The sequence below is a fragment of the Arvicola amphibius genome, chromosome 9 (assembly GCF_903992535.2).
Source record: "Arvicola amphibius chromosome 9, mArvAmp1.2, whole genome shotgun sequence".
Classification (NCBI taxonomy): Eukaryota; Metazoa; Chordata; class Mammalia; order Rodentia; family Cricetidae; genus Arvicola; species Arvicola amphibius.
Window position 1 is genome coordinate 91,663,919 of NC_052055.2, and position 22,951 is coordinate 91,686,869.

Here is a 22,951-nt window from a genome sequence, read left to right on the forward strand (position 1 = left end):
AAAATTATTTTCCAAAGACACTTTTCAAGTTTTTTGCCCCCTTCCCCCCATCTCAGTTTAAATGGTATAAACTGGTTACATTTAACATTTTACAATGTGCTGTGGATAGGGGTTCCTCCAGAAGGACAGTCCCAGGTTGGGCTTCCTGGCTGTTAGTACCTGCCTTCTGACAATGGCAGAGCTTCTGGAAGTCCCCAGAATCCAAGCTGGCAAGACTCGAAAGCTGGGAGTGTTGACCTAATTCCTGCCGTGTTCAATGAATAGAACCAATGAACCTGGGTGCCCAGAGTTCCTTGCAGCCCTTACTGTAAGATCAGTGTGGTCAGGGAGGGCAGGACAGCATGTCCCCAAATGCCCTAGCCAGATTTGAGTGTCACCTCCTCCCACTGAATATGGCAAAGGAGACAATACAAAAACAAACTTTATTTTGCTGTCTCACAAACCAGCAGGGAAACCACGATACATGTCCCTGCTTCTGGTACTTCTGCCAGACACAGACCGTTCCATCCCTTCATGCCCTCAGCTGTAACATCAGGGCTCAGGCTGTCCCTGCTACACTGGGGACTTCTCAAAGCGGCTGGAGAGATTTCTCTTTGCCATATCAACCTCTCCCAAACTTGCATCGGGGGAAAGAGTCACTGAGTCTCCCTCATGGGTAACAAGGCTTGCTGACCCAAGATCAGGCATGGTGGCCTATGACCACGTTTGCTGACCCATGTCCAGACAGAGGTTTTTCCTTTCGCAGGGGCCTGTCTCAGAGCCATGTCCCTTCTACCGCCCACTCTAGGAAGCTGTCTCTTCAGGAACCTTCCCCAGTCTTCAGTGATTCCACAGCCACCTCCTCAATCTGCCAGCGGCACATGGGGCACCTGGCCGTGTCTTTGAAGATGTGCCAGGCACAGGAGCTGCAGAAGTGTGAGTGGCCACAGGGCATGAGGCGGGTGTTGGCGGTGTTGTGGAAGCAGATGACACACTCCTCCCCTGATGCAACTGGAAAAGGAGACAGCGTGGGTCAGGAGCACATACAGGGTAGTTCACCTACCTATTGATGCTCTTACCACAGGGCAGGGAAGCACAGTGATTGGCTAGAGCAATGGCTCGGTTGGTAAAGTGCCTGCTTGGTCAACATGTGCTTGACGTGAAATGTCAGGCACATGTTGGGAAAGCGGAGACCAAAAAAGCCCAGGGACTTGCTGTGTAGCCAGTCTAGCCAATCAGTGAGCTCCAGGTTCAGTGAGAGGACCTGTGTCAAAAACCAAGGTAGAGAACCATGGAGGAAAACACCTGAGATCTACCTCTGGACTCCACACACACATGCATAACAGACCAATGTGTATACATACACATGCACAATCATGTACACACACATGAACAATCATGTACTCACACATGCACAATCATGTAAACACACATGAACAATCATGTACTCACACATGCACAAACATGTACACACATGAACAATCATGTACGCACACATGCACACACGCACACACAAATGGCTGGGAATGCAGTTCAGTTGGTAGAGTGCTTATGCACAAAACCATGGGTTTGATTTCCAGCATTGAATAAAACCAGTAGTGATAGCCAGGCGGTGGTGGTGCACACCTTTAATCCCAGCACTTGGGAGGCAGAAACAGGCGGATCTCTGTGAGTTCCAGGCCAGCCTGGTCTACAGAGCTGGTTCCAGGATAGTCAGGGCTACACAAAGAAACCTTGTCTTGAAACGAACAAAATACAAAAACAAAAAGAAAAGAAAAAAGAAAGAAGAAAAAAACAAGATTAAACTAGGCTGCAATCCCAGTATTTGAAAGAGTGTTGAGTGAACCTGAGTCCAGATTTGGCCACCGAGGCTGTTTCAGACAAAGGAATATACTCTCCTAATTTGGGAAACATCGCCTTGTTTCTGGATCTCTAGCTCTCAGTAATCTGTGGGAAGTCTCTCTGTGGTACCTAGAAAGATGGCTTTGAACAGCCAGATTTCCCAGCCACTCCACTCGGTGCTGGGATCCTGGGATGTGCGCTCACCTTCAGACTCCGGCACAGCCTCCCCGCTGATGATCCAGGCGTTGGCTTTGGGATCTAAGGCGAAAGGGAGGTTCAGGGTCAGCACAGCAGCTCCAGAAATCCACAAGCACCCCTGCGTGCATGCACCCTACCCTTCAGCAGCCACTCCCTTCCTCCCTACTGATCTCCTCCCCTTTGCATTAGGAACCCAACTGAGAACTCTCACATCTTTGTCGGGTTTTTTTCTCCTTTCTTTTTACTTGTGTGGGGGTGAACTACTTAAGCGCAAAGCCTCATCCAAATGCTTTCTCTTTTGTGAAACGCGACCAGCCTTTTAACGTTATTTAGGGCACGGGTCATAGCTTATCATCATTTAGGACAAGGCTTGTGCCCAGTTAGAGTCTCCCATGCCCATCCTTACACTAGGCCATGGGCTGATGGCATACTGAGCATGAAAGAATGAACGGTTCCTTCAGGGCCTCTAGACAGGTTCATGAAGCCACCCGGAATTCTGTCTCCACGCACACACTCCAGATTCCACAAGGAATGTCTCACCCAGCAGCTCAATGGCTTTCGTGGTCCCGTACACATCCATCACCGCCCAGAGAGGGGCGCCCTGGACCAGCACGTCTTTGCGCAGCACAAGGGGGCGGCCAGCGTTGACCTTGGCGTAGAGCCAGCCTCTCCGGTTCACCCAAAAGCAGACCACATTCCCCGCACGAACGAAGCCCTCTGGAAGCAGCGCTGCCCACGTGGGACTCTGTTCCTCTAGGTCGGGGCACACAAAGGGCGGTAAGCAGGACGCGGCCACGTGTGCAGGGTCGAGGCGCGTGAAGCCCACGCGGAGGCCACCACACCAGCCTTTTTCTTGTCGCAGCACGCGCAGCGCAACACGCTCACCGGGCCATACTGGCCGCTGGCTGAACACGATGCCATCGTGGAATGTAGAGCGCCTGTGCGCTGTGCTCCGCAGGTCATCCAGATGCACCTGCGCGCCGGTGGCATCCCCATGGAAACTAAGGGCCTCGCTGGGCACCTCAGCATCTGTGGGGCAGAGCAGATAGCCTGTCAGCGAGGGCCCATTCTAATCTACTGGCTCCCCAAAAAACAAACCAGCACCCTAGGCTAACAGGGCCTTCTACTGGGGACCACTTCAACTTCCTCAAGTTCCCTGGAACCACCTCCACACCCCAAACGATCTCAAGCCTCACCCCGCAAACCTCAAGGATCTGCTAAAAGCCCGAAGGGCAGCCCACTCTACCTGCCTGGGTCTGTTAACCTCCCCTGTCCCCAGCCTCAGCCGCCCCTTCTGCCTGGCATGAAAATTAAAAGAACCTCTATCTAAACCTTGTCTAAACTCAGCCCTGAACCATGGTTATTACTGAGATTGAACAGAAAAAGCAGCTTCTTGGTGTGGTGGTGCTGTAATTCCAGCACTGGGGAGGTGTAGGCAAGTTCCAGGCCTGCCTGGGCTATATAAGGGATTCCAGGCCAGGCCAGCCTGGGCTACATAGACAGGGAACTATTGTTAAACAAAATGAAACCAGACAGTTAGGCATATAAACTTAGATGAGGTTTATTGGGTCTTCGTGTTATTGTTTGTTTGGTTGGTTGGTTGGTTTTTGGTTTTTCAAGACAGGGTTTCACTGTCCTGGATGTCCTGGCACTTGCTCTGTAGACCAGGCTGGCCTCAAACTCACAGAGATCCGCCTGCCTCTGCCTCCCAAGTGCTGGGATTAAAGGCGTGCGCCACCACCGCTGCCCAGTTGAGGTTTATTGTTTTTCATTTTTTTATTTAACACTTACTTCTTTATTGGGTGCCAGGATGTATGCATGGGTGGAGGTCAGAGGACAACTTGCAGAAATCAGTTCTCTCCTTCTACCTTGTAGATTCGGGGGGATTGAACTACGGTTGTTCAGCTTGTCGGCAAGCACCTTTACTGGCTGAGCCCTCTCACCAGCCCCTAGATGAGATGTGACACTCAAGTATTCTCACGCGCCTAGCCTGGAGGAGCGGAGCTGGCTTGCTGACTTGTGCATGCCCTGGCAGGTGGCCCACTATGGCCATGTCTTCCTCTCTGCTTCTCTAACCTCCTTTCCCCACAGGTGAGCTGTATCAATGTCCCCTTCACCCTGCAAGGTGACTTCCTGGTCCTGGGAGAGAAGAGGGAACAGAGCAGTTTCCCACGGGACAGGGGAACAAGTTGAGAAGGGTCTGCGGAGATGCCTATGATCAGCCAAGGCCTGACGTGGGCTTCAGAACCAAGGGACTTCTTACACAAAGGTACTTGGCAGTCAGGAGGGAAAGAAAGGTCCCTGCGGGGCAGCCCCTCTTCCTAGCCCTGGCTTCAAGAGAGCAGGAACTGATCTGCTTCCAGAGACCTGCCTTGCCTCTTTCAGTGGGGGTGAAGAGAGGAAGTCAGCTGACTGTTGGCCGAAAAAGAAAGATGAACTCAATCTGAACTTGAGCCAGGTCCGGGAGAGTCCCCATCCCCCACCAGCTGATTGTCTTCTGTTCTGCTTACAGACCACAGGTCTGCTTACAGAGCCAGACATAGGACTGAGGGCTCCTGGAGCTGCCGCCAGAGCCTGCCCCATCACTCAGGTGGGACACAGCCACCATTCATGTGAGGGACTCAAGAGAAGACCAGGGATAGGCTTGGTAAGGGACCTTACCAAGTGGATGCTGGAGACAGTCACCTGCCACCCTGCTGCTGGAGAAGCCAGATGTACTCTCCCGAGAGCCCCAAGCTACAACCCTGGTCCATCACAAGAGCAGAAATAGAGCTAAGTGGGACCTTCAGCCTCATCCACTACAGCCTCAATGGAAAGGACTCGCATCCTCTTTGGGTCTGAGAACCTTGAACTGCTCATCTCTAAATGGTGGCCAGTCCTCCCTGGCTATGGGCAGGGTGTTCACCTGGCCATCCCCCATCTCCAGGAGGATAGAGGACGGGAAGCGCTGTTCTGGGAGGGGGGTCAGTTCACTGCCCCATCTGCTTCCTAGAGGAGAAGCAGCAGAGTCTGGCTGGCGGAGTGTCCATTCGTGAGGAAGGGGACTGTCCTAGGAATGCCCTCTGAGAGATGCAAGGGTCCCTTGGCACCCCAGGAAAGGAAACCTTGGCCTGGATGCCAGCTTGAGTGGACAAAGCTCCACTGCAATGCAGGAGACTCCTCAGTGGCCTGCGAGAGTTACATTCTCATGTCCTATGTTACAGGGGAAACTGAGGGAACACACCGTTGCCTCCACAGGTCGCTGGGTCACCAGAGCCTCTTGAACCACCTTCTCTCAACTGCATGCTCAGGCCTGATATCCCTACCTTCAGTAGCCTCTGGGCAACTCCCTGAGTGGTTCTCAGGAGGAGTCACGGCAGGCAAGTGACAAGGGGCCTCTTGAGGCTTGGTCTCTCTACACTTACTCTCTCGGCTGGCTTGTGTGGGTTAATCACTGAGCATGACCCAGGCTGAGTAGGGATGAAAGCCACCCTCACCCAGCGAGTCTATCAAAAGCCTTCAGGACTTTGTCCCTGATAGGGGCCCCACCTTTCCTTTACAATGAGATTTGCTTCCTGACTTTAGAGCCGGGTCACAGTGGCACTAAAAGGGTGGACACCATCTCCATTCTGCCTTGTTCCCTCGGCAGAGCCTTGCAGGAATCCTCCCACCCATTGACTAAGCAAACTGACAGATCCCACTGCTGGACTGGGGAGAGGCAGAGGTGGGCACAAGCTAAACACGACTCTCGAATTGGGTCTGTGCCAGCTGGCAGGGCTGGCACAGGGTTCAGAGTACTGTCCACTGAGGGGTTGCCGTTTTTGTGCTGAGCCCCGCTTTCAGGTCAGATCCTGAGGCTCCATGGGATAGAGTAAGTGGAGGACCCTCTTCAATGACTCCGCCTTTGGGTTCCCCACTGCTGTAGGGAAGGGGCATTGATGGCCTGAACCTAGACTGCTAGGAAGTTTGGGACACACAAGTTGTGTCCTTAGGGTCAGCCCTGGACAGATGAAGGCAAGTTCTAGTCTCTACAAGGCTCTGGGAACTTTAGGAATGGATGACCAACTGCCTGCTCCAGGATGGCCCCCCAACTGTCAGCATCTTCATCACCACCCCTCCAGCCACCAAGGCTTTTGGGGTGCCAGGCACCCACTCAGCCCCTAGCAGCCTCTTGTTCTACTCTCTGCATCCTGTAGAGAAGCACTCAGAGCTTGTGGGAGAGCAGGAAAGAGTCTCGGGAAAGGTCCCTTCCAATCCTCCCAGCACCAAGGAGACTGTGGACTTGGCCACACACACACACACACACACACACACACACACACACCTGCACCTGTTACGCGACATCCCTTTTGGCATTGGTGCCCTGCCTTGAATCCAAACACAGCTGCCACACAGAGGTGGCTCAGGGTGTGGCCATCCACCGTGAGTGAGCCTTGGGTGCTCGCCATGGGGCCCTAAGCAGGGGTTCCGCTTGTGCATCTCCAGGGTGCCTGGTCCCAGACTCTGTGCTAAAAGCTGGAATACTATCTCCTGCCCACTCACCCAGGTCCTTCCACTAAGAGACACTGAGACCACAGGTACAGGTAAGTGTCTCAGAGAAACTTCCTATCTCATTACTATTTACGCTTCGGTATTTGGAGCCGTAAAGGCCATCAGGGTGGGTGGCATTATCCCCAACCTTTAGATGATAAAAACCAAGGACCCAGAGTCAAAATGACTTGCCCCTGGTGCCATCTCTAATTTGGCAAAGCTGAAATCCCTCATCTTTTACCTTCAGCCCCCTTAAGTCTACTCTTCTACCCACCCCAGTCCTGTTTCTCTCTTTGTAGCCAAGTCTTAGATGAACTCTGGTTACAGATAGTGGGTGGGGAAGAAGGGGTGTTTATCTCTGCAGCCATCTTGGACCTGAGTCACCCAACCTCTCCTTGGTTCCTGGGAAGCCCGGAAAGTCACCCTCTCGAGCATGCCAGACCTTGGCAGAAACCTACTCTAGCTGGCCATGACCTCGAGGTCTCCATTCTCCCCTTTCCAGACCTCCCACCTGTACTCCCTGTGGTCCAGCCTCCAGAAGCCAGCTCAAGGCATACAAGAAGTCTACTTACTGGCCTCAGGGCTGAGGCGGGCACCCATTAGCTTGGGCTCCTCCTGAGAGACAAGTCCTTGTGTCTGAAGATGTCTGTGAAGGCCAGTGGTCAAGTTTACAAGACTCTGAAGGTTCCCCTTTTATAGGCTGGAGATCACATTACAGGGTTGATGATTAATTAGATGCTGTCACGCATGACGATATCCGGGACTTTCCCCATGATGTCTCCCGGCTCACAGTAGACCTACTGCAGGAGGCTGGCCTGAGAAAAGGAAGCAGGGACTGTGAGTGTGGCTGCAGCCTAGAGTTCTTCCTCTCTGCCTTCTAATCAGCCCTTGCCTGTGAATGGGAACTGCCCACAGCCTGTTAGTAAACATCTGTGCTCACCCCCAGCCCCCTGCAAGGACTCTGGTGTCCCTGGCCTGGGGTGAGATCTGGACATCGGAAGTTTCAAAGAGTATGCAGCCAGCATGGCTCACCATGGCAACCCCACATACAGAAGGTGAGCAGCACTACTCAAGCAGGGTAAACTGAATGAGCTAAATCCGGAGACCTGTGCCGTTGAGCCTGCCTGGTGGCAAGGATGGTTTGGAGGCTTATAAATACCCTGCACTCCCGCCGCCCCCAACAGCAGCAGCCGCCACCTAAGTCCTTCTTGAGACTCCAGATCAAGGCTACAATCAGTGGCTTCTTTGGACCCTTACAGAAATGAATAGTGCCAGGAGGTAGTGGCACTATTTAATCCTTTAAATAAAAGGTGGTGGCACTTTTAATCCCAGCACTGGGGAAGCAGAAGCAGGCACAACCCTGTGAGTTTGAGGGCAGTCTGATGTACGGAGGGAGTTTCAGAATAGCCAGGGCTACACAGAGAAGAGCTGTCTCGAAAAAACAAAAAACAAGAAAGAGAAAAAGAAAAGAAAACTGGATAGATGAATAGTCCTCCGCAGGTCCCTGGGGCACCTGAAATGGCAGTGTCCTCTTCTGAGGACAGAGATGGAGAGGTGGAGACCCAAGTTGTGCCCGCTGTGTATACCTTAGGCAGATCCCTCCCTCATCTTTAGCTCTGGTGTTCCCACATTATGAAACAGGGAACTAGTGGTCTCGGGACCTCTTCCAGTTAGCATGCTGTGCCTAAGTAAGAAGAAGTGGCGAGAGGAAGGTGGGGGACATCAGTCTAGCCCTGGTTACCTGGGACATCGCTGTAGCCCCCGGACTTTTCTCCTTCCTGCCCCGCCCTTACTGTGTGCCCTTTGTCTCCGCACTGGCTGTATTACTTCTGCCAAGGCCAGAGGCAGCTGCACAAGAACAAGACCAAATGCCTTGGGTCGGAGGCCTGTGGATCCTAAAAGCTGCAGTTGGCCCAATGCCCTGACTGGCTCAGTCTGAGAGGCTCGGGCTCCTGGCACCTCCTGGCAGGCACACCAATCCCTGGGCAGTGCTGGTCACTCCTCCCTTGCTGGACTTCACCTGTGGTATTGGCTGTCTTGAGTGACCGCCCAGGGCTGGAAACAAAAACTCCTTCTTGATAAACCGCATTCCCCTACCACAGGTATGTGCGGCACCTTATCAAGGGACCTGCTCTGGAACTTTAGACCTTATAGAAAATCACTGTGTTAGTCGTACACCTGTAGGTGGTGTGGCCCCCACAGGCCAGCAGCCAGCAGGTGGAAAAGACAGGCAAGCCCAGACACCCACATACTCCACTGATGGGGTGCAGGACATCCGTTCTAAACAGGCTCCCTACATTTGGGAAGTAGCAGAAACAGGAACATCCCATTCGTTTACCCCACCTTTCTCCCACGAAGCCATCCCTAAGTCCCTCACACTATGCTTACCACTGACCTCAGGGCAGGGGAGAACCTGAACACACAGCTCTTGCTAGGCCCCACCCACCTCATCACCATTTGTTCACACCCACCTTTGCCCCAGTATCCCTCACTATAGTAGTGTTTATAGCCACTCTTGGGCTCAACCTCAAACCAGCGTACACACACACACACACACACACACACACACACACACACACGCAGACTTCCCCTTCTTTGGGTCTTTTTTGAAACAAGTTCCCTTAAGACCTAGCCTTGCCTGACCTCACCATATAGCTGAAAATAACCTAAGACTCACAATCCTCCTGCCTCCGCTTTCCAACACTGGGGGTCTAAACTGGGGCTTAGAGGCTGGTGGGATAGCTTCTGGGTAAAGACTGTGCTGCCCAGCCTGGCAACCCAAATTCAATCTCAGGGACCTGCGTGGTGTATAGAATGAACTCACTGTCGCAAGTTGTCCTCTGACCATCGCACATGTGTCACGGCATGTGCATATCCACTCCCACAAAAACCAATTTATTTAATTTAAAAAATAACACATGCACACACATGCACACACATGCACGCACACACCAGGGCTTCATGCCTACTAGGCAAGCCACCCTACCAACTTAGCTACATTCCCAGACCTGTGTCCTCATTTTTCTTCTCTTTTTATTTGTTTTTGGCAATTTCAAACACGTAAATAGTGTATTTTTCGATCTTAAGTTTTGTTTTTATTATGTATATTGTATGTTTCTATATGTAGCTACATGCACCTGAACATGGGTGTCCTTAGAGGCCAGAAGCTTTGGATCGGCCTGGAGCAGGACTTACAGGCAGTTGGGAGCCCTGATGATTCTGGTCCTCTGGAAGACCAGTAAGCCCACGTATGATATATTTTCATTATCATCACCTCGTCCCTCTCTTGTCCCGTCCTACCCCATCTGGACCCTTGCTTCTTATTATTTTTTTAGTTTATTTTTGTGTTGTTATTGTTTTCCAAGACAGGCTTTCTCTGTAGCTTTGGAGCCTGTCCTGGAACTCACTCTGCAGATCAGGCTGGCCTCGAACTCACAGAGATCTCTGGGATTAAAGGCACGCACCACCACCACCCGGCTGAACCCTTTCTTCCTCCCAACAAGTCCCTATCCAACTTCTGCACCTTATTTTATGACCCACTGAGTTTAATTAAGCTTGCCTGCAGACATATGCCTGGGTGTGGGGTTACTGAATGGATTGCAGGCAACTTTCCAGCAATCACGCTCTGAGTAAAGATGACCTCCCCCTCCTCCCTCAGCAGGCAGTAATTACCAAGAACCCCTCAGCTTCGGGTGGATCCTTGTGTGCCCCTCCTCCATCAGGGTTTCTATTTCTGGGAGGCTCCAGGTATCATAAAACTTTACATCCATACTAAGTTCTTGTACTTTACCACGGAGGTGCCCACTAACTCTTCGTTCCAGCTGAGTTGTGCAATCGGCCGAGGTGCCCATCTGGCAACCAATGAGGGCAATGCATGCAGTGTAGTGCAGTGTTACCCAGCCATAAAGAATGGAGTTATGTCACTTGCAAGGCAGAACTGGAGATTAGGTGGCGTGGGATAAGCCAGGCTCAGAAGGACAAATGCCACCAGTTTTTTCTCCTATACAGAATGCAAATTTAAAAGGTTAGGCACATACTGGTAGGAGATGTAGCTCGGTGATACAGGGCTTTCCCAGCATGCATAAGGTCCTGGGTTCTATCCCTGGCAGTGGCAAAGGAAGGAAGGGAGACTTGAAAGCACAAGGGACTCTTTGCCGGTGGACCTGAGACAGATTTCAGTCCTTTATCCCAGGCTGGTTTGGAATTCACAGCAATCTTCCTGCCTCAGGCTCCAAAGATCTGGGATCATAGGTGTGAGCCACTGTGCAGAGCTAGAGGGAACTAGAAAACAGGAGAAGGCAATGGGATTTAAATACGATTAAAGCATGTTACAAGTGTGTGTGAAAACGGCGGGATGAAGTCATTGTTTTGTAGGGTGAATATGTATTCATAAGAAACGCATGTTCCTCTTCTTGTCGGGCGGTCTCATGTAGCCAGGGGCTTAGCCATAATCCCTGTGAAGGGAAGGACAGAGAACACTCTCCCAAACATTGCTGTTCTAAGTCCAATACTGTACTAAGCTGACAGTTCTTGGGGGGAAGTCCTCAGAAAGGGTCTATCTGGAACCACTCCCAGTTCACAGAAGGGGAAACGGAGGCACAAGGAGCGTAAACAGTTCCTGGAAAATGGCTTGGTGGGTAAAGGTGCTTGCTTGCCGCATGACCCTGCCAACCTGAGCTCAATCTCCAGAACCCACGCCAAGGTAGAAGGAGAGGACCAAGTCCACAAATTGTCCTCTGACCCACACACCCATACACATACATTGTGTGCGTTCACACGGACTGATTAAAAAAAACTAAGTTCAAAGTTTTCCTTGGACACATAGTAAGTTTGAGGTTAGCTTGGGCTACATCAGACCCTGTCCTAAAAAAACACTTCTGCCGTGTGGCTGTGCCTTCTTTAGTGGTTCCTCACTGGCTCTTTGTCGGTATTCAGTTGACTGGTTGACACATAGTAGGAGTTTTACAAATAGCAACTGATAGGCCACCTGAGTGCCTATGTGCCCCCATTCCAGCAAAGCTGGTTCCTGGGAAGGAGTGCTCCCAGGACAGGACAACCACAACCTCTGTGCTACAAGGTAAAACAGGCCATCCTAAAGAACTGCGACAGGGACTGGGGCGGCCTCTGCTGGCTAGAATCAGTATTGCAGAATGCACTGAGGCCCTGTGAACCTACAAGGCCAGCATGAGGCCAGCAATTGCCAGAGCACATCTTCCAGTCACCCTGAAACTCCCCGAGACACCCCTCCTACCCGGGGCCAGCTTGTCACCTCGTTGAACCTCCTGGTGGCAGTCAGCCCTCAACTTGTCCGGTCTCTTTCATTACCAAGTGCTCTTGTGTTGACCACAGCATAGAGATCTCCTTTTCTGAAAAGGAGCTGGACTGGTGAGCAAGCTGCAGACTGATTGGGGGCCCAGGCTAGCCTGTGGTCCAGCAGAGGCAGGAGCCCTGCACGAACTGGAATTCCACTGGGCCCAGCCATCGGCATCTTAGGACTCCTACATTGTTACATAAGATGGTGGAAGTCTGCAGTGCCAGAATGCCAGCTCCTCGAACAACCAAGGTCATGGACACAGAAGTGAATAGCAAGGATTTGCCAGGTGCAAACAGGGCGGTATCATAGCCTCCTTGCCCATCTGGTGACCAATCAAGAGATTGGGAGAGTAAAGGTGTTTGCAACCATGCTTGGGGACTCGAATCTAATCCCGGGACTCACACGATGGAAGAAGAGAACCATCTCTCACAAGTTATCCTCTGGATGCCATATGTGCACTGTAGCAACACCCTGGCACACACTGCAAATATAAAATCTGCCCATCTGCAGCCTTGGCATGGCGGTGCATGCCTGTAATCCCAGAGGCAGGGGGATCATGAGTACAAGATCAACCTAGCCTTGTCTCAAAAAGGGAGAGAAATTTCACCTTCAGAGAGCACATACAAACCTGTCATTGTTCCCTAAGCAATATGGTCTAACAACTATTTGCATAGCATTTCCATAGCATTGGGTGTTCCAAAGCAATTGCAGATGGTGTAAAGTTTACCTTTCTCCTCCAGGGTGCATACATAGGTTGAACATTAACATACATAGGTTGAGTTTAAGAACTAGGGCTAGGGATATGAGGCCACTGGTGAAGTGCTGGGCTAGCATGCACAAAGCCCCTAGCAATGCATAAGCCAGACACGATGGCATGTGCCTGTGAACCAAGGCCTAGGGAAGTGGACACAGGAAGCTGTGTCCAAGGGCATCCTGGGCTACACAAACAAGGTTTGTCTTTTGTTTTCTTTTGTTTTTTGTTTTTTCAAGACAGGGTTTCTCAGTAGCTATGGAGCCTGTCCTGAAACTCACTCTTGTAGACCAGGCTGCCCTCAAACTCACAGAGATCCACCTGCTTCTGCCTCCCGAGTGCTGGGATTAAAGGCGTGCGCCACCACCGCCCGGCTCTACACACCAAATTTGAGGCCACCCTGGCTACAGGAGATTTTATTTCAAAAATAAAAATAAGCTGTAAGTGATGGCCATTGTTGAACACCGGGATTCTGGCATCCTCAGGGGTCCTAGAATTAGTCTCCATAGAGACCAAGGGATCAATGTACAAAACACTGTTTATCACCTCAAGACTCTGAGGTAGATGTCAGGAAAGATCCAGAATATTCATGCACACATGACTGCATGTGCATATGCTGCTACACACACATTCACACACACACACACACACACACACTTTTATTCACACAAAGTTTAGATGTAAAAGTCATGAGTGGGCTTCTCTCGAGTGTAGGACTGGAGAAGAATCCCGAAGAACTGGGGTGGATGTTATATATCTGTGTGCACAGACAGAAAACGCTATCACTTGGATTTTCAAAGGGCACATAATCTAAATCTACCTAGATTTACTTTGCTTCCATTCTGAAACTTCTGAATGAGCTCGGGGAGCCCATGAACGGCTTGGTCAGCACTGCCCCCTGGTGGAGACAAAAGGGAGTGTGGGAAATTCTCTCACCAAGATTGAAAAGGTTCCCAGGCACTGGGTATCAGTCACCAGCTCAACTTGTCCCATGGGCATTCTAACAACTCTGGGGGGCCACTGAGTCCTCCGAGTCAATAGCCGAAGTCCCCAGGCATGTGTGAGTCAGTTGTTACTGGCAATAGGGTCCAGAAGTGGTAGACCAGAGCTTGCTGACACAGTAGTAGCCAGCGCAGGGCAAAGCACCTCTAGGGCAGCTCACTATCATCTGTAACTCCAGTTCCAGGAGATCCAGCACCCTCTTCTGGCCTCCCTGGGTACCAAGAACACACGCAGTACACAGCCATGCATGCAAGCAAAACATTCATATGTGTAAAATTAAAAAATAAATCTTTATTTTAAAAAGTAGCCAACTGTTTGTGAGGCCATGCAAGTGTTCCCCTTCCCACTACTCCAGAGTGTGTGTGTGTGTGTGTGTGTGTGTGTGTGAGAGAGAGAGAGAGAGAGAGAGAGAGAGAGAGAGAGAGAGAGAGACTTATAAGGCACCTACTGTGCCCCAAACATTGTCTTAATTCTGAGTAACCAAAGATTAAGGAAAACTCAGTTATTGTCCATTACCCACTCAGGTAAGCCTTGGTATTTAGGTAAGTACTACAAAATGATCACACTGAGGGCCACGAGGGTTATGTCCAGGGTGGTGTGGTGGCTTGAACGAGGCGGCCCCCACAGGCTCATAGGTTTGATGCTTGGTCCCCAGTTCATGGTGAGGTTGTTTGGGGGAGGATTGGGAGATGTGGCCTAGTTGGAGAAAGCGTAGCCATGCTGAAGCAGGTGTGTCATTGCTTGAAGGTTTTACCCCCCCCCCCCCTTGCATCATTCCAGTTAGCTCTCTCTCTCCTCCTGCCTCTGACTTGTAGATAAGATCTAAGCTCAGCTACTGCTCCAGCACCAGGCCTGTCTGCTGCCACACTCCCCTCCACGATGGTCATAGACTCGCCCTCCCTCCGCAACTGTAAGCAAGCCCTCAATTAAATGCTTTCCTTGGTCGTGGTGTGGACATCTTCACAGTAATAGATCAGTGACTAAGACAGGTTCTGGGAGTTTAGGGGTGGAACGGGCATAGAACTGAGCCCTGAAGGAGACTCAGGGGCTCAACAAGAGGAAACAAAAGCAGGGTATTCTGGGAAGAAAAGAAAGCACGTGCCAAGTCACAGAAACACAGCCATGCCTGGGGCCGCATTCCTGTGTTGGGATTGGCAGTGCTTGCATAGAATAAACTGGAAGAATGAAATTTTTCAAATACCCATTTATTTTTCACATAAGATAAGTTGAAAGCAATCATCTAGGTAGCAGCAAGAGCCACAGCCTCGCAGGTGTGGGACTACCTTCTGCTACAGCTTCCGTGTGCTTTCCCTACGCCGGTCACTTTGTGAACCAAAAGAGCTGCTGGCCTTTGCCCATTGCAAAACCTCTTTTTGGCCATTGCCTCCATTGCCTCAACCATGAATCCTTAGACACCGCATCCACCACAGCAGAGCCAGGAGAGACCTAAAGCTTTTCCAACAGGACCAGCTTTTAGATGCACCAAAACCTCCTAACAGTGCCACCCTGGAAGCATGTCTTAGCACATGAATCAGTGGGGGACAGGTGGAGACCAAACTATAGTCTGAGAAATAATTAGATTTATTGGAAACAGCTTTGCATAGTACTAGGAGCCATAAAGCAGTAAATAAAATTTTGTTTGCTTGTTTGTTTTTCGACAGGGTTTCTTTAGGTAGCCCTGGCTGGCCTGGAGCTCACTATGTAGATCAGCCTGGCCTCAAGCTGACAGAGATCCTACAGCCTCTGCCTCACAAGTGCTGGGATTAAAAGTGAGCACCACCACATCCAGATGTGTGTGTGTGTGTGTGTGTGTGTGTGTGTGTGTGTGTGTGGTGTGTATTAAGGCTAAAATAAACTTCCTGGTGTCATTCTAGAAGTTTGACCCAGCACCAGCTAAGTTAGACAGAACTGGATTTCCTTCTTGCCTCCCTTAATCGGTTTTCTGCCAGTCTTAGCATTTGCAGAGACCCCCATAAGGACTTCAACATCATCCCTGGCTACACAGGGAGTTTAAGGCTAGCCATAGGCTGCAGAAAATTGTTCTCAAATTTTCAATGGTCTCAAAAATTGAAAACAAAACAAAACATTTTTTTAAGTTAAAAAAAATTAGGAAGGCTGGCCACAGTCTATACTTTCAATTCTCAAATGGGAGACTAAAGCAAGAGGATGGTGAGTTTAAGGCCAGCCTAGGCTACATAGAAAGGTCTATCTCAAAAACCAGAGACAAATAAAAGAAGGAAGGGGGGAAAAGATACCTACCGACAAAAACAAGGTCTATCATTCAAGAGTCTCAATAAAAAAAAATGGCTGTGGCTTCTGCTACTGTAAGAAGGAAACCAGACTCAGAAAATGTGCAATGGTGCACGTCCCCAGTTATCTTTTCCTGCCACAAATCACCCCAAAGTTAATCAAGTAAAAGACCAATGATTTTATCTTTTACTTAAATGAATTAAATGTATTATTGTTACTTTTGTTATTATGTGGGGTTTTGGTTTTCTGAGACAGGTCTCATGTAGCCTAGGCTGGCCTCAAACTTGCTATGGTATGTAGCTGAAGACAGCTTTGAACTCCTGATCCTCCTGCCTCTGCCTCCCAAGTGCTGGGACTACAGGCGTGCGTTTCCCATGCCTGACTTAATCACTTCTCTATGTCGCTCAAACTCCATAGGAACTCATTATGTGGCCCAGACTGGCCTCCAGCTTTTCTTGTCCTGCCTCAGTCTCCCGAACACAGGGATTACATCGTGCCTGGCATTCAACCCTCTCATTGTAGTCTTAGCGTCCGTGGTTCGGGAAATCTCCCAAACTATGCCAGGGGAGACCGAACTTTGTCTTCCGATGTTTGGGGCCTCTGCTGCAGTCTTGAGTTGCTGGGGTCTGGAAGCATACGGAGGCTTCTTCATCCACACGCCTAGCGCCTGAACTTGGATCTGAAAGACCATGCTTAACGGAGACTGGTGGCAAATGGCCTGTGCACGGGGAGTGTCCAAAACGAGAGTTCTAAGAAATCAGGGACAGCCACACAGCCTCAGAAGTGACACAGTGCCCCTTCCACCACATCCGCTGACTCAAACAAGTCTCTATGGTTAGCCCAGATGCTGGGGAAGAATTAGACTCTGTCTTCATGGGCAGTACCAAGGTCACACTGCCTGTAGGATGGGAGATGCTGTCATCTCTACCTTGGGGTAAACGACAGCCGGCCACAGTTAACAAAACAGCCGACGATGTTAAAGTGTTAAAAAGTCATTGATTTTTTTTTTATCAACAGTGATACTAAATAATTTACTATGGTAAAATCAAATTGAAACACAGTATTAGATGACAATGTATAGACAGGGGAGGAGGTAATGGGACCTGAAGCTTTTAAGACCCTTGCCATCGCTTGGGAGGCGCACAGAGGAAATTGATCAGTTTTATCTCTCAGTCAGATATGCACGACAGAAATATAACTTAACCACTGAAAGAATCAAGAGCAGGAGAAGAGGCAGGAGGCTGACGCTGAGCCTCACCCCCACACGAAGCTCTCATGGCGTGCTCATTTTAATCCAGAGGGCTCAGGAGAGTCAGCCCTCTGTAGCCTGAGCGTCTAGACCTGCAGAGTCAACCAGCTGCATATACAGAATATTCTAGAAACGCAAAACTACGGCCACTGCACAGGTTCTCTTCTTGTCACTTTCCCATAGTCCACGAAGTATGTGAATGATTTGCAGGCTGGAGAGCTCTCTCAGTGGTTAGGAGCCCCGGCCACTCCTGCAGAGGACCTGGGCTTGGTTCCCAGCCCCCATGCAACGGCTCACAACTTTCTGGAACTCAGTTGTGGTTCCAGGAAATCCAGTGCACTCTTCTGGTCTCTGCAGGCACCGTACGCAAATGGCGCACAGGCATACGTGCGGACAAAACATCCAAAAGAACTTTTATAGAATGGTTTTCCAGAGCACTGACATTGCACTGGGTATAATAAGCCCTCTGAAGATGGTTTACAATAGACAGGATGTGGGTTAGGGAGATGGCTCAGTGGGTTAGCACTTGCCACATGGCTGGCTAGTTTTACGTCAACTTGATACAAGCTAGAGTCATCTGAGAGGAGGGAGCCTCAGTTGAGAGTGCCTCCATCAGATCCAGCTGTAGGCAAGCAAGCCTGCAGGGCATTTTCTTTTCTTTCTTTTTTTTTTTTTTAACTTTCTTTGTATTTATTCTTTGTGTCTTTCCAATCATGCATCCCAATCCCGCCCACCTCCTGTGCCCTTGCATCTGCCCTCTACCCCTGCACATCCCCCTCCTACAAAAAAAAATAAAATAAAATAAAATGTAAGAGAAAAGTGGGGGGAGGAAGAAAGGGAAAACCTCGGCACGGAAGCTGTAGTGTGAGACGGTAGAGTCATGCAGTAACCCCTTTATCCATACATCTTTACGTGCCGTGGTTCATTGCAAACAGTCGCTGATCTGACTCTGCTCCAGCCTCTGTGACACCACTGGAACACTTCCTGGACATTGTCTTGCTGCCCTGTGTCATAGCAATCCTGAAGCCCTGGGTCCTCAGGACGCCCCCCCCCCATCCCTCCATGTTCCAGCAGATCACAAATCGGGTAGATGTTGGGGTGGGCCAACACTTAACCCTGGTTCTGGGCCTGGGTAGTTGCAGGATTGATGAGACTACCAACTCTCCCCCATCTTCACTACCAAGCAGCATTGCCCTGGCTAGCTTACCCCTTGCAGCCATGAGCAAAAGGTAGGGCTGGTTCCCGGCTTTCGCATCCTCAGGGTTGGTTCCCCCACACCTACGCGGACCAGCTCTACTGTGCTGCCCAGGTGAGGTATAGGGCCCACTCTCTGAGTACGGCAGCTGGTGAGGAACAATTCTCTGGCTTATATGACCTCAGGGCCAGCACCCCCACCTGCCTCAGGAGTTGATGGAAGGGCATCTCTCCCGGTGTCTGCTGCCACAGGACAGGTGAGTAATAGGCACAGCTCTCCCATGCTCACAACTTTGAAGCTGGCTCCCCTACGCCACCACAATAGGGGTCAGCTCTACTGTGCTGCCCAGGCAAGGTGCAGGGTCCACTTTCCTGAGTGTTGCAGCTGGCAATAGGGAGGGTCAGCTCCCTCACCCACCACAGGTGGTCGGGGCAAGAGATTGGAAAGGAATCTTTCTCCTCGGGGCATTTTCTTTTGTTTTTGTTTTTTTGTTTGTTTGTTTTGTTTTTGTTTTTTTGTTTTTTTTGTGTTTTTTTTTTTTTTTCGAGACAGGGTTTCTCTGAAGCTTTTTTTTTAGAGCCTGTCCTGGAACTAGCTCTTGTAGACCAGGCTGGCCTCGAACTCACAGAGATCCGCCTGCCTCTGCCTCCCGAGTGCTGGGATTAAAGGCGTGCGCCACCACTGCCCGGCTCGGGGCATTTTCTTAATTAGTGATTGATAGAGGAGGGTCTGGCCCATAATGGGTGGGGCCGCCCCAGGACTAAGGGTCCTGGGTTCTATAAGAAAGCAGGCCGAGCAAGCCAGTAAGTAGTACCCCTCCACGGTCTCTGCATCAGCTCCTGCCTCCAGGTTCCTACCTACTTTGAGTTCTTGTGTTGGCTTCTCTCAATGGATGGTGACTCAGAATATGTTAGCCAAATAAACCCTTTCCTCCCCAAGTTGTTTTTGGTCATGGTGCTTCATCACAGCAATTAGCCACCCTGACTATGACATCACGCACTGTGAGGACCTGAGTTTGCATTCCCAGAACCCACAATCAAGTTGGATGTGGCAGGGCACACATCTATAATCCCAGTGCACCTATGGCAAGATGGGAAGCAGAAACAGCAACAGCAATAGCCTGTGCCAGCTAGCCTAGCCTGTACATCAGTGATGGAGATGTCTCAATCAAGGGAGAAGACCAGGACTGGCACCAGAGAGTGTCCTTTGACCTCTGCACTCACACACAAATATCCATATGCACACACACACACATACCTCATACTCACACAAAAACATTTTTAGATGAGTACACAGAATGTATATATGCAGTACCCTCTAAGGGATTTGAACTTCCATGGATTTGCTGCCTTAAGGGGTCTGAGTCTCTCCTGTCATTGTCCCTCACAGACACTGAAATACTACTGTATTTCAGTATTTCAACTAGAATTCCATTAGATAAATAACTAGAGGCCTGGAGCATTGAATGACAGGCCTTGGTACCCTTTTGCTGAAGAGGAGACTGTGCTTCTGACTATGACCTAGCAGGTGTGTACACGTGTGGGATGGGTGCACATGTCCAGGCTAGGCGACTGAGCATCACACTCTCCGACGATGGCTGCCTCCTCCCCCATCACAGCCAGCAGGAACCTGGGTTTGATTCCCATCACCCACATGGAAGCTTACAGCCATCTCTAACTTTATGTCTCCTGAGATTCCCCACTTGAAAGCAGCCTTTCAACCTCTTAACCTAGGTCAATCCAGGGACTAGACAGGAAAAGCTCCCTGAGCCTAGACGGAGTGCAAGCTTACTTGGGAGCTGAGAAGGAGAAATACTTAAGCTTAGGAATTTAAGCCAAGCCTGGGCAGCACAGCAAATCACCATCTCAAAGAGAAAAAAAAAGAAGAAAAAGAAAGAGGCAAGGAGAGAGGAAGGAAGGGAAGGAAAGAAGGAGGGAAGAAGGGAGGGAGAGAGAAAGGGAGGGAGGGAAGGAAGGAAGGAAGGAAGGAAGGAAGGAAGGAAGAAAGGAAGGAGAAAAGAAACCAGCTCCCTGGGTGAATCAGGCTGAGATTCAAGTCCAGGCCCCTCTAGTCTCCTACATTTGCCCAGAATCCAAAGCCTGCCCAGCTTTCTTCTCAGATCATGTGTCCTCTCTGCCTTGCTAGGGGCTGGGGATGCCCTCCTTGGGAAGAGTGGGTCCTGTGTGTTAAGACGGCAGGTGGGGGATCCGGCAAGACAGGATGAATGCCAGGGAGACAGGGCCCAGTGCCCTTCACCAACTAGTTCTCTCCCAGGGGAAGCGCCAAACACAGAAAACACATAGGCTCCAGACACAGGGTCCTTGGCTTGTATGGCACAGAGATTACACTGACTTTTCTGAGAAAGGAGAATGTTGTCTCCCTGGGAGGATATCCATTGGAGCAGATGGCCCTTCAGTTCCGAGGACCCACTGCCAGCGTGGAGACAGTGTGGTACTGGCTGCTTCTGAAGCGAACTGCAGGCTAAGCATGGCTCCTTCCTGTTACAACCTAGAGAGTCAGCACTGTGCGCACATTCGACGGATAAGGAAACTGAGGTTATTGAGGTTAGGTAACTTGACCAAGGTCACATATTTAGAAAGTGGTAGAAGCTTTCAAAATACTAAGCTGGGGAAATGCCCATCATTTGTAGAAAAGCTTTCAATAAAGCCCAAGAACACAGGCTTCCAGTTAACCCTGCCTTACCCAGAAAAATGAATTCCCCAGAACCCCCTGCACCCCGTGTACATCTGGGAGCATGCCCTCACTTGATGTTCTGATTAACAACCGAGCTCTCGGTAAGCAGGGCTGACCACAGGAAGAAAACTTTTTCAAAATCAGAAGCGTTGTTCTCTGCATTTACTGAGCGCTTGGAGATCCCCAGGGCTAGAGATGGAAGCTTCTGCATCCTCTAGCCTGAGGGGCACGAGCTTCCAGGGGGCCCAACCTCTGTACCGCTCAAGGAAAAGCGAAGCACGCTCAGACACTCATCGACAGTGCGACACATCTCAGTCTCGGTTCCTACAAAATGGGTAGCAGACTGTTCGGAGGGAAATCCTATGGATTCACTTGCCAATTCAGAATTTTGAACCCTGGAGGCTTCTCCTGCCAGGAGTTCTTGGATCTTGGGGACCTCAGGGTGGAGCCTCATGGGAAGCGGGAAGGGGTCTCCTGCTCAGCTTACCATGGCTTTCCTGGCTGGACAGCCTAGCCTGGTATTCTTAGTCAGCCCTTATGTCCCTGCTTCCCATTGACAGCCTACAAAGAACCTGAGATTGACTGCTCAGCGAAAAGGAAGAATGCCCTCCCACACCGAGGGAGTCCACTCACTAGCGCATACATCCACCTACCAGTGCGTGCGCCTGTACCCCGCCGCTGACCCGGTGCTTTAAGGAGCTGAGGGACCCCGCCGCGCCAGTTCTTTGGTCCAAGCTGTACCGCAGCATCCTTGCTATTCCTCACTGACAGACTCCTTTTTGTGCACCAGACCCTGGGGGCTTCCCAGAGTCTGCCACCGCGACGTAAATCCACCTCTGCTTCCTGTCCTGCCTTCAAGTCATCATTCAGTGTTTGAAAGGGAAGATGTTCCCAGTTGTCTCCTGGAGTCAAAGACTCACTTCGCCCTTGGGGTTAACAGGTGCCTCCCCATCCCCAAACCGCCTATCACACTTTCCTGCAAGTCATGGGGGAAGCTCCAAGTGACGGCACAGGGCACCAGTCTTTGATAGATCAAGGGCTATGTCCAGCCATTCTTCCCTACCTAGAGCCCAGGATGAGGATACAGACAAGTGTATTCTGTTCAGAGGCTCATCTGACTCCGTGTAGCCATGAGCCACTACGTGTGCTCATCCTCATGTCTGTCGGGCACACACACCCTACATACAACACTGTGTCTCTGCCACTGTGTGTGCCTTCAGGACTCTTCAGGGAGACAGCAGCCGTGTGCCTGCCTACCTAGGAGTTCAAGACAGATCTTGCTTACCCGGTAAACTTTGTGCTGAGATAGCAGCCAGGCTCAGGTGGTGGTACAGCAGGCCCCAGCCAGGTGTCCTGGGTAGCCAGGGAGATGAGCCAGCAGCATCTCTTTCTCACACCTGTCTTCGGGTCATGATGAACTTGAAGCCAGCAGGGGGGCCCAAGTCAGAGAATTGCTTACTCTGCAAAGCCTCAGATACCCCCTCGAAAGCAAGGAACTTCCTGCAGCAGAAGCCAGCTCTGTAGAGACCAGAATCCACACAGGTGACCTTCAGTTAGGCTCTTGAGGGAGCCCGAGAGATCCCTTCCTGCCAGCACCCAGTCCCGGGAAGTTCAACCTATGAGAAATAGGTTAGAATAATAAATGCTGCCTGAATATGAGATTAGTAAAGAGTTTGTTAATTGGGACCTCTGAGTGAGGGCCTGAACGACGGCCAGAGGACATGTGCCACCAAGCCAAAGGGCCTGAAACAGATTTTAGGGTCCTGGGGCAGGACATGATGAATAAACACTGATTCTTTTCAGGTTGACTTCAGGTATTTCCTATAAAAGGAACCATCAGCAACCAAGGGTAACAGAGACACCACCCCCCCCAAAAAACGCCAATATCAGGCTTTCAGAAAAGCGTTCACTGTACCAGCCTGAATGTTCGGGATGCTGCAAGCTGGGAGAAGAGTCCCCCTACAGGGT

General features: G+C 50.6%; 1 protein-coding gene across 1 annotated transcript; it reads right to left on the reverse strand.

Annotated features, from left to right (window-relative positions):
• Positions 1 to 405: 405 nt before the first annotated feature.
• On the reverse strand, positions 406 to 7,239 carry Neurl3 (neuralized E3 ubiquitin protein ligase 3). Its single transcript, XM_038343497.1, has 4 exons — positions 7,101 to 7,239; positions 2,560 to 3,048; positions 2,026 to 2,079; positions 406 to 990 (listed from the first exon to the last, which is right to left on the reverse strand). The coding sequence occupies exons 1-4, from the start codon at positions 7,126 to 7,128 to the stop codon at positions 800 to 802; spliced, it is 762 nt and encodes a 253-aa protein (XP_038199425.1). The 5' UTR covers positions 7,129 to 7,239; the 3' UTR covers positions 406 to 799.
• Between the last annotated feature and the right edge of the window lie 15,712 nt (positions 7,240 to 22,951).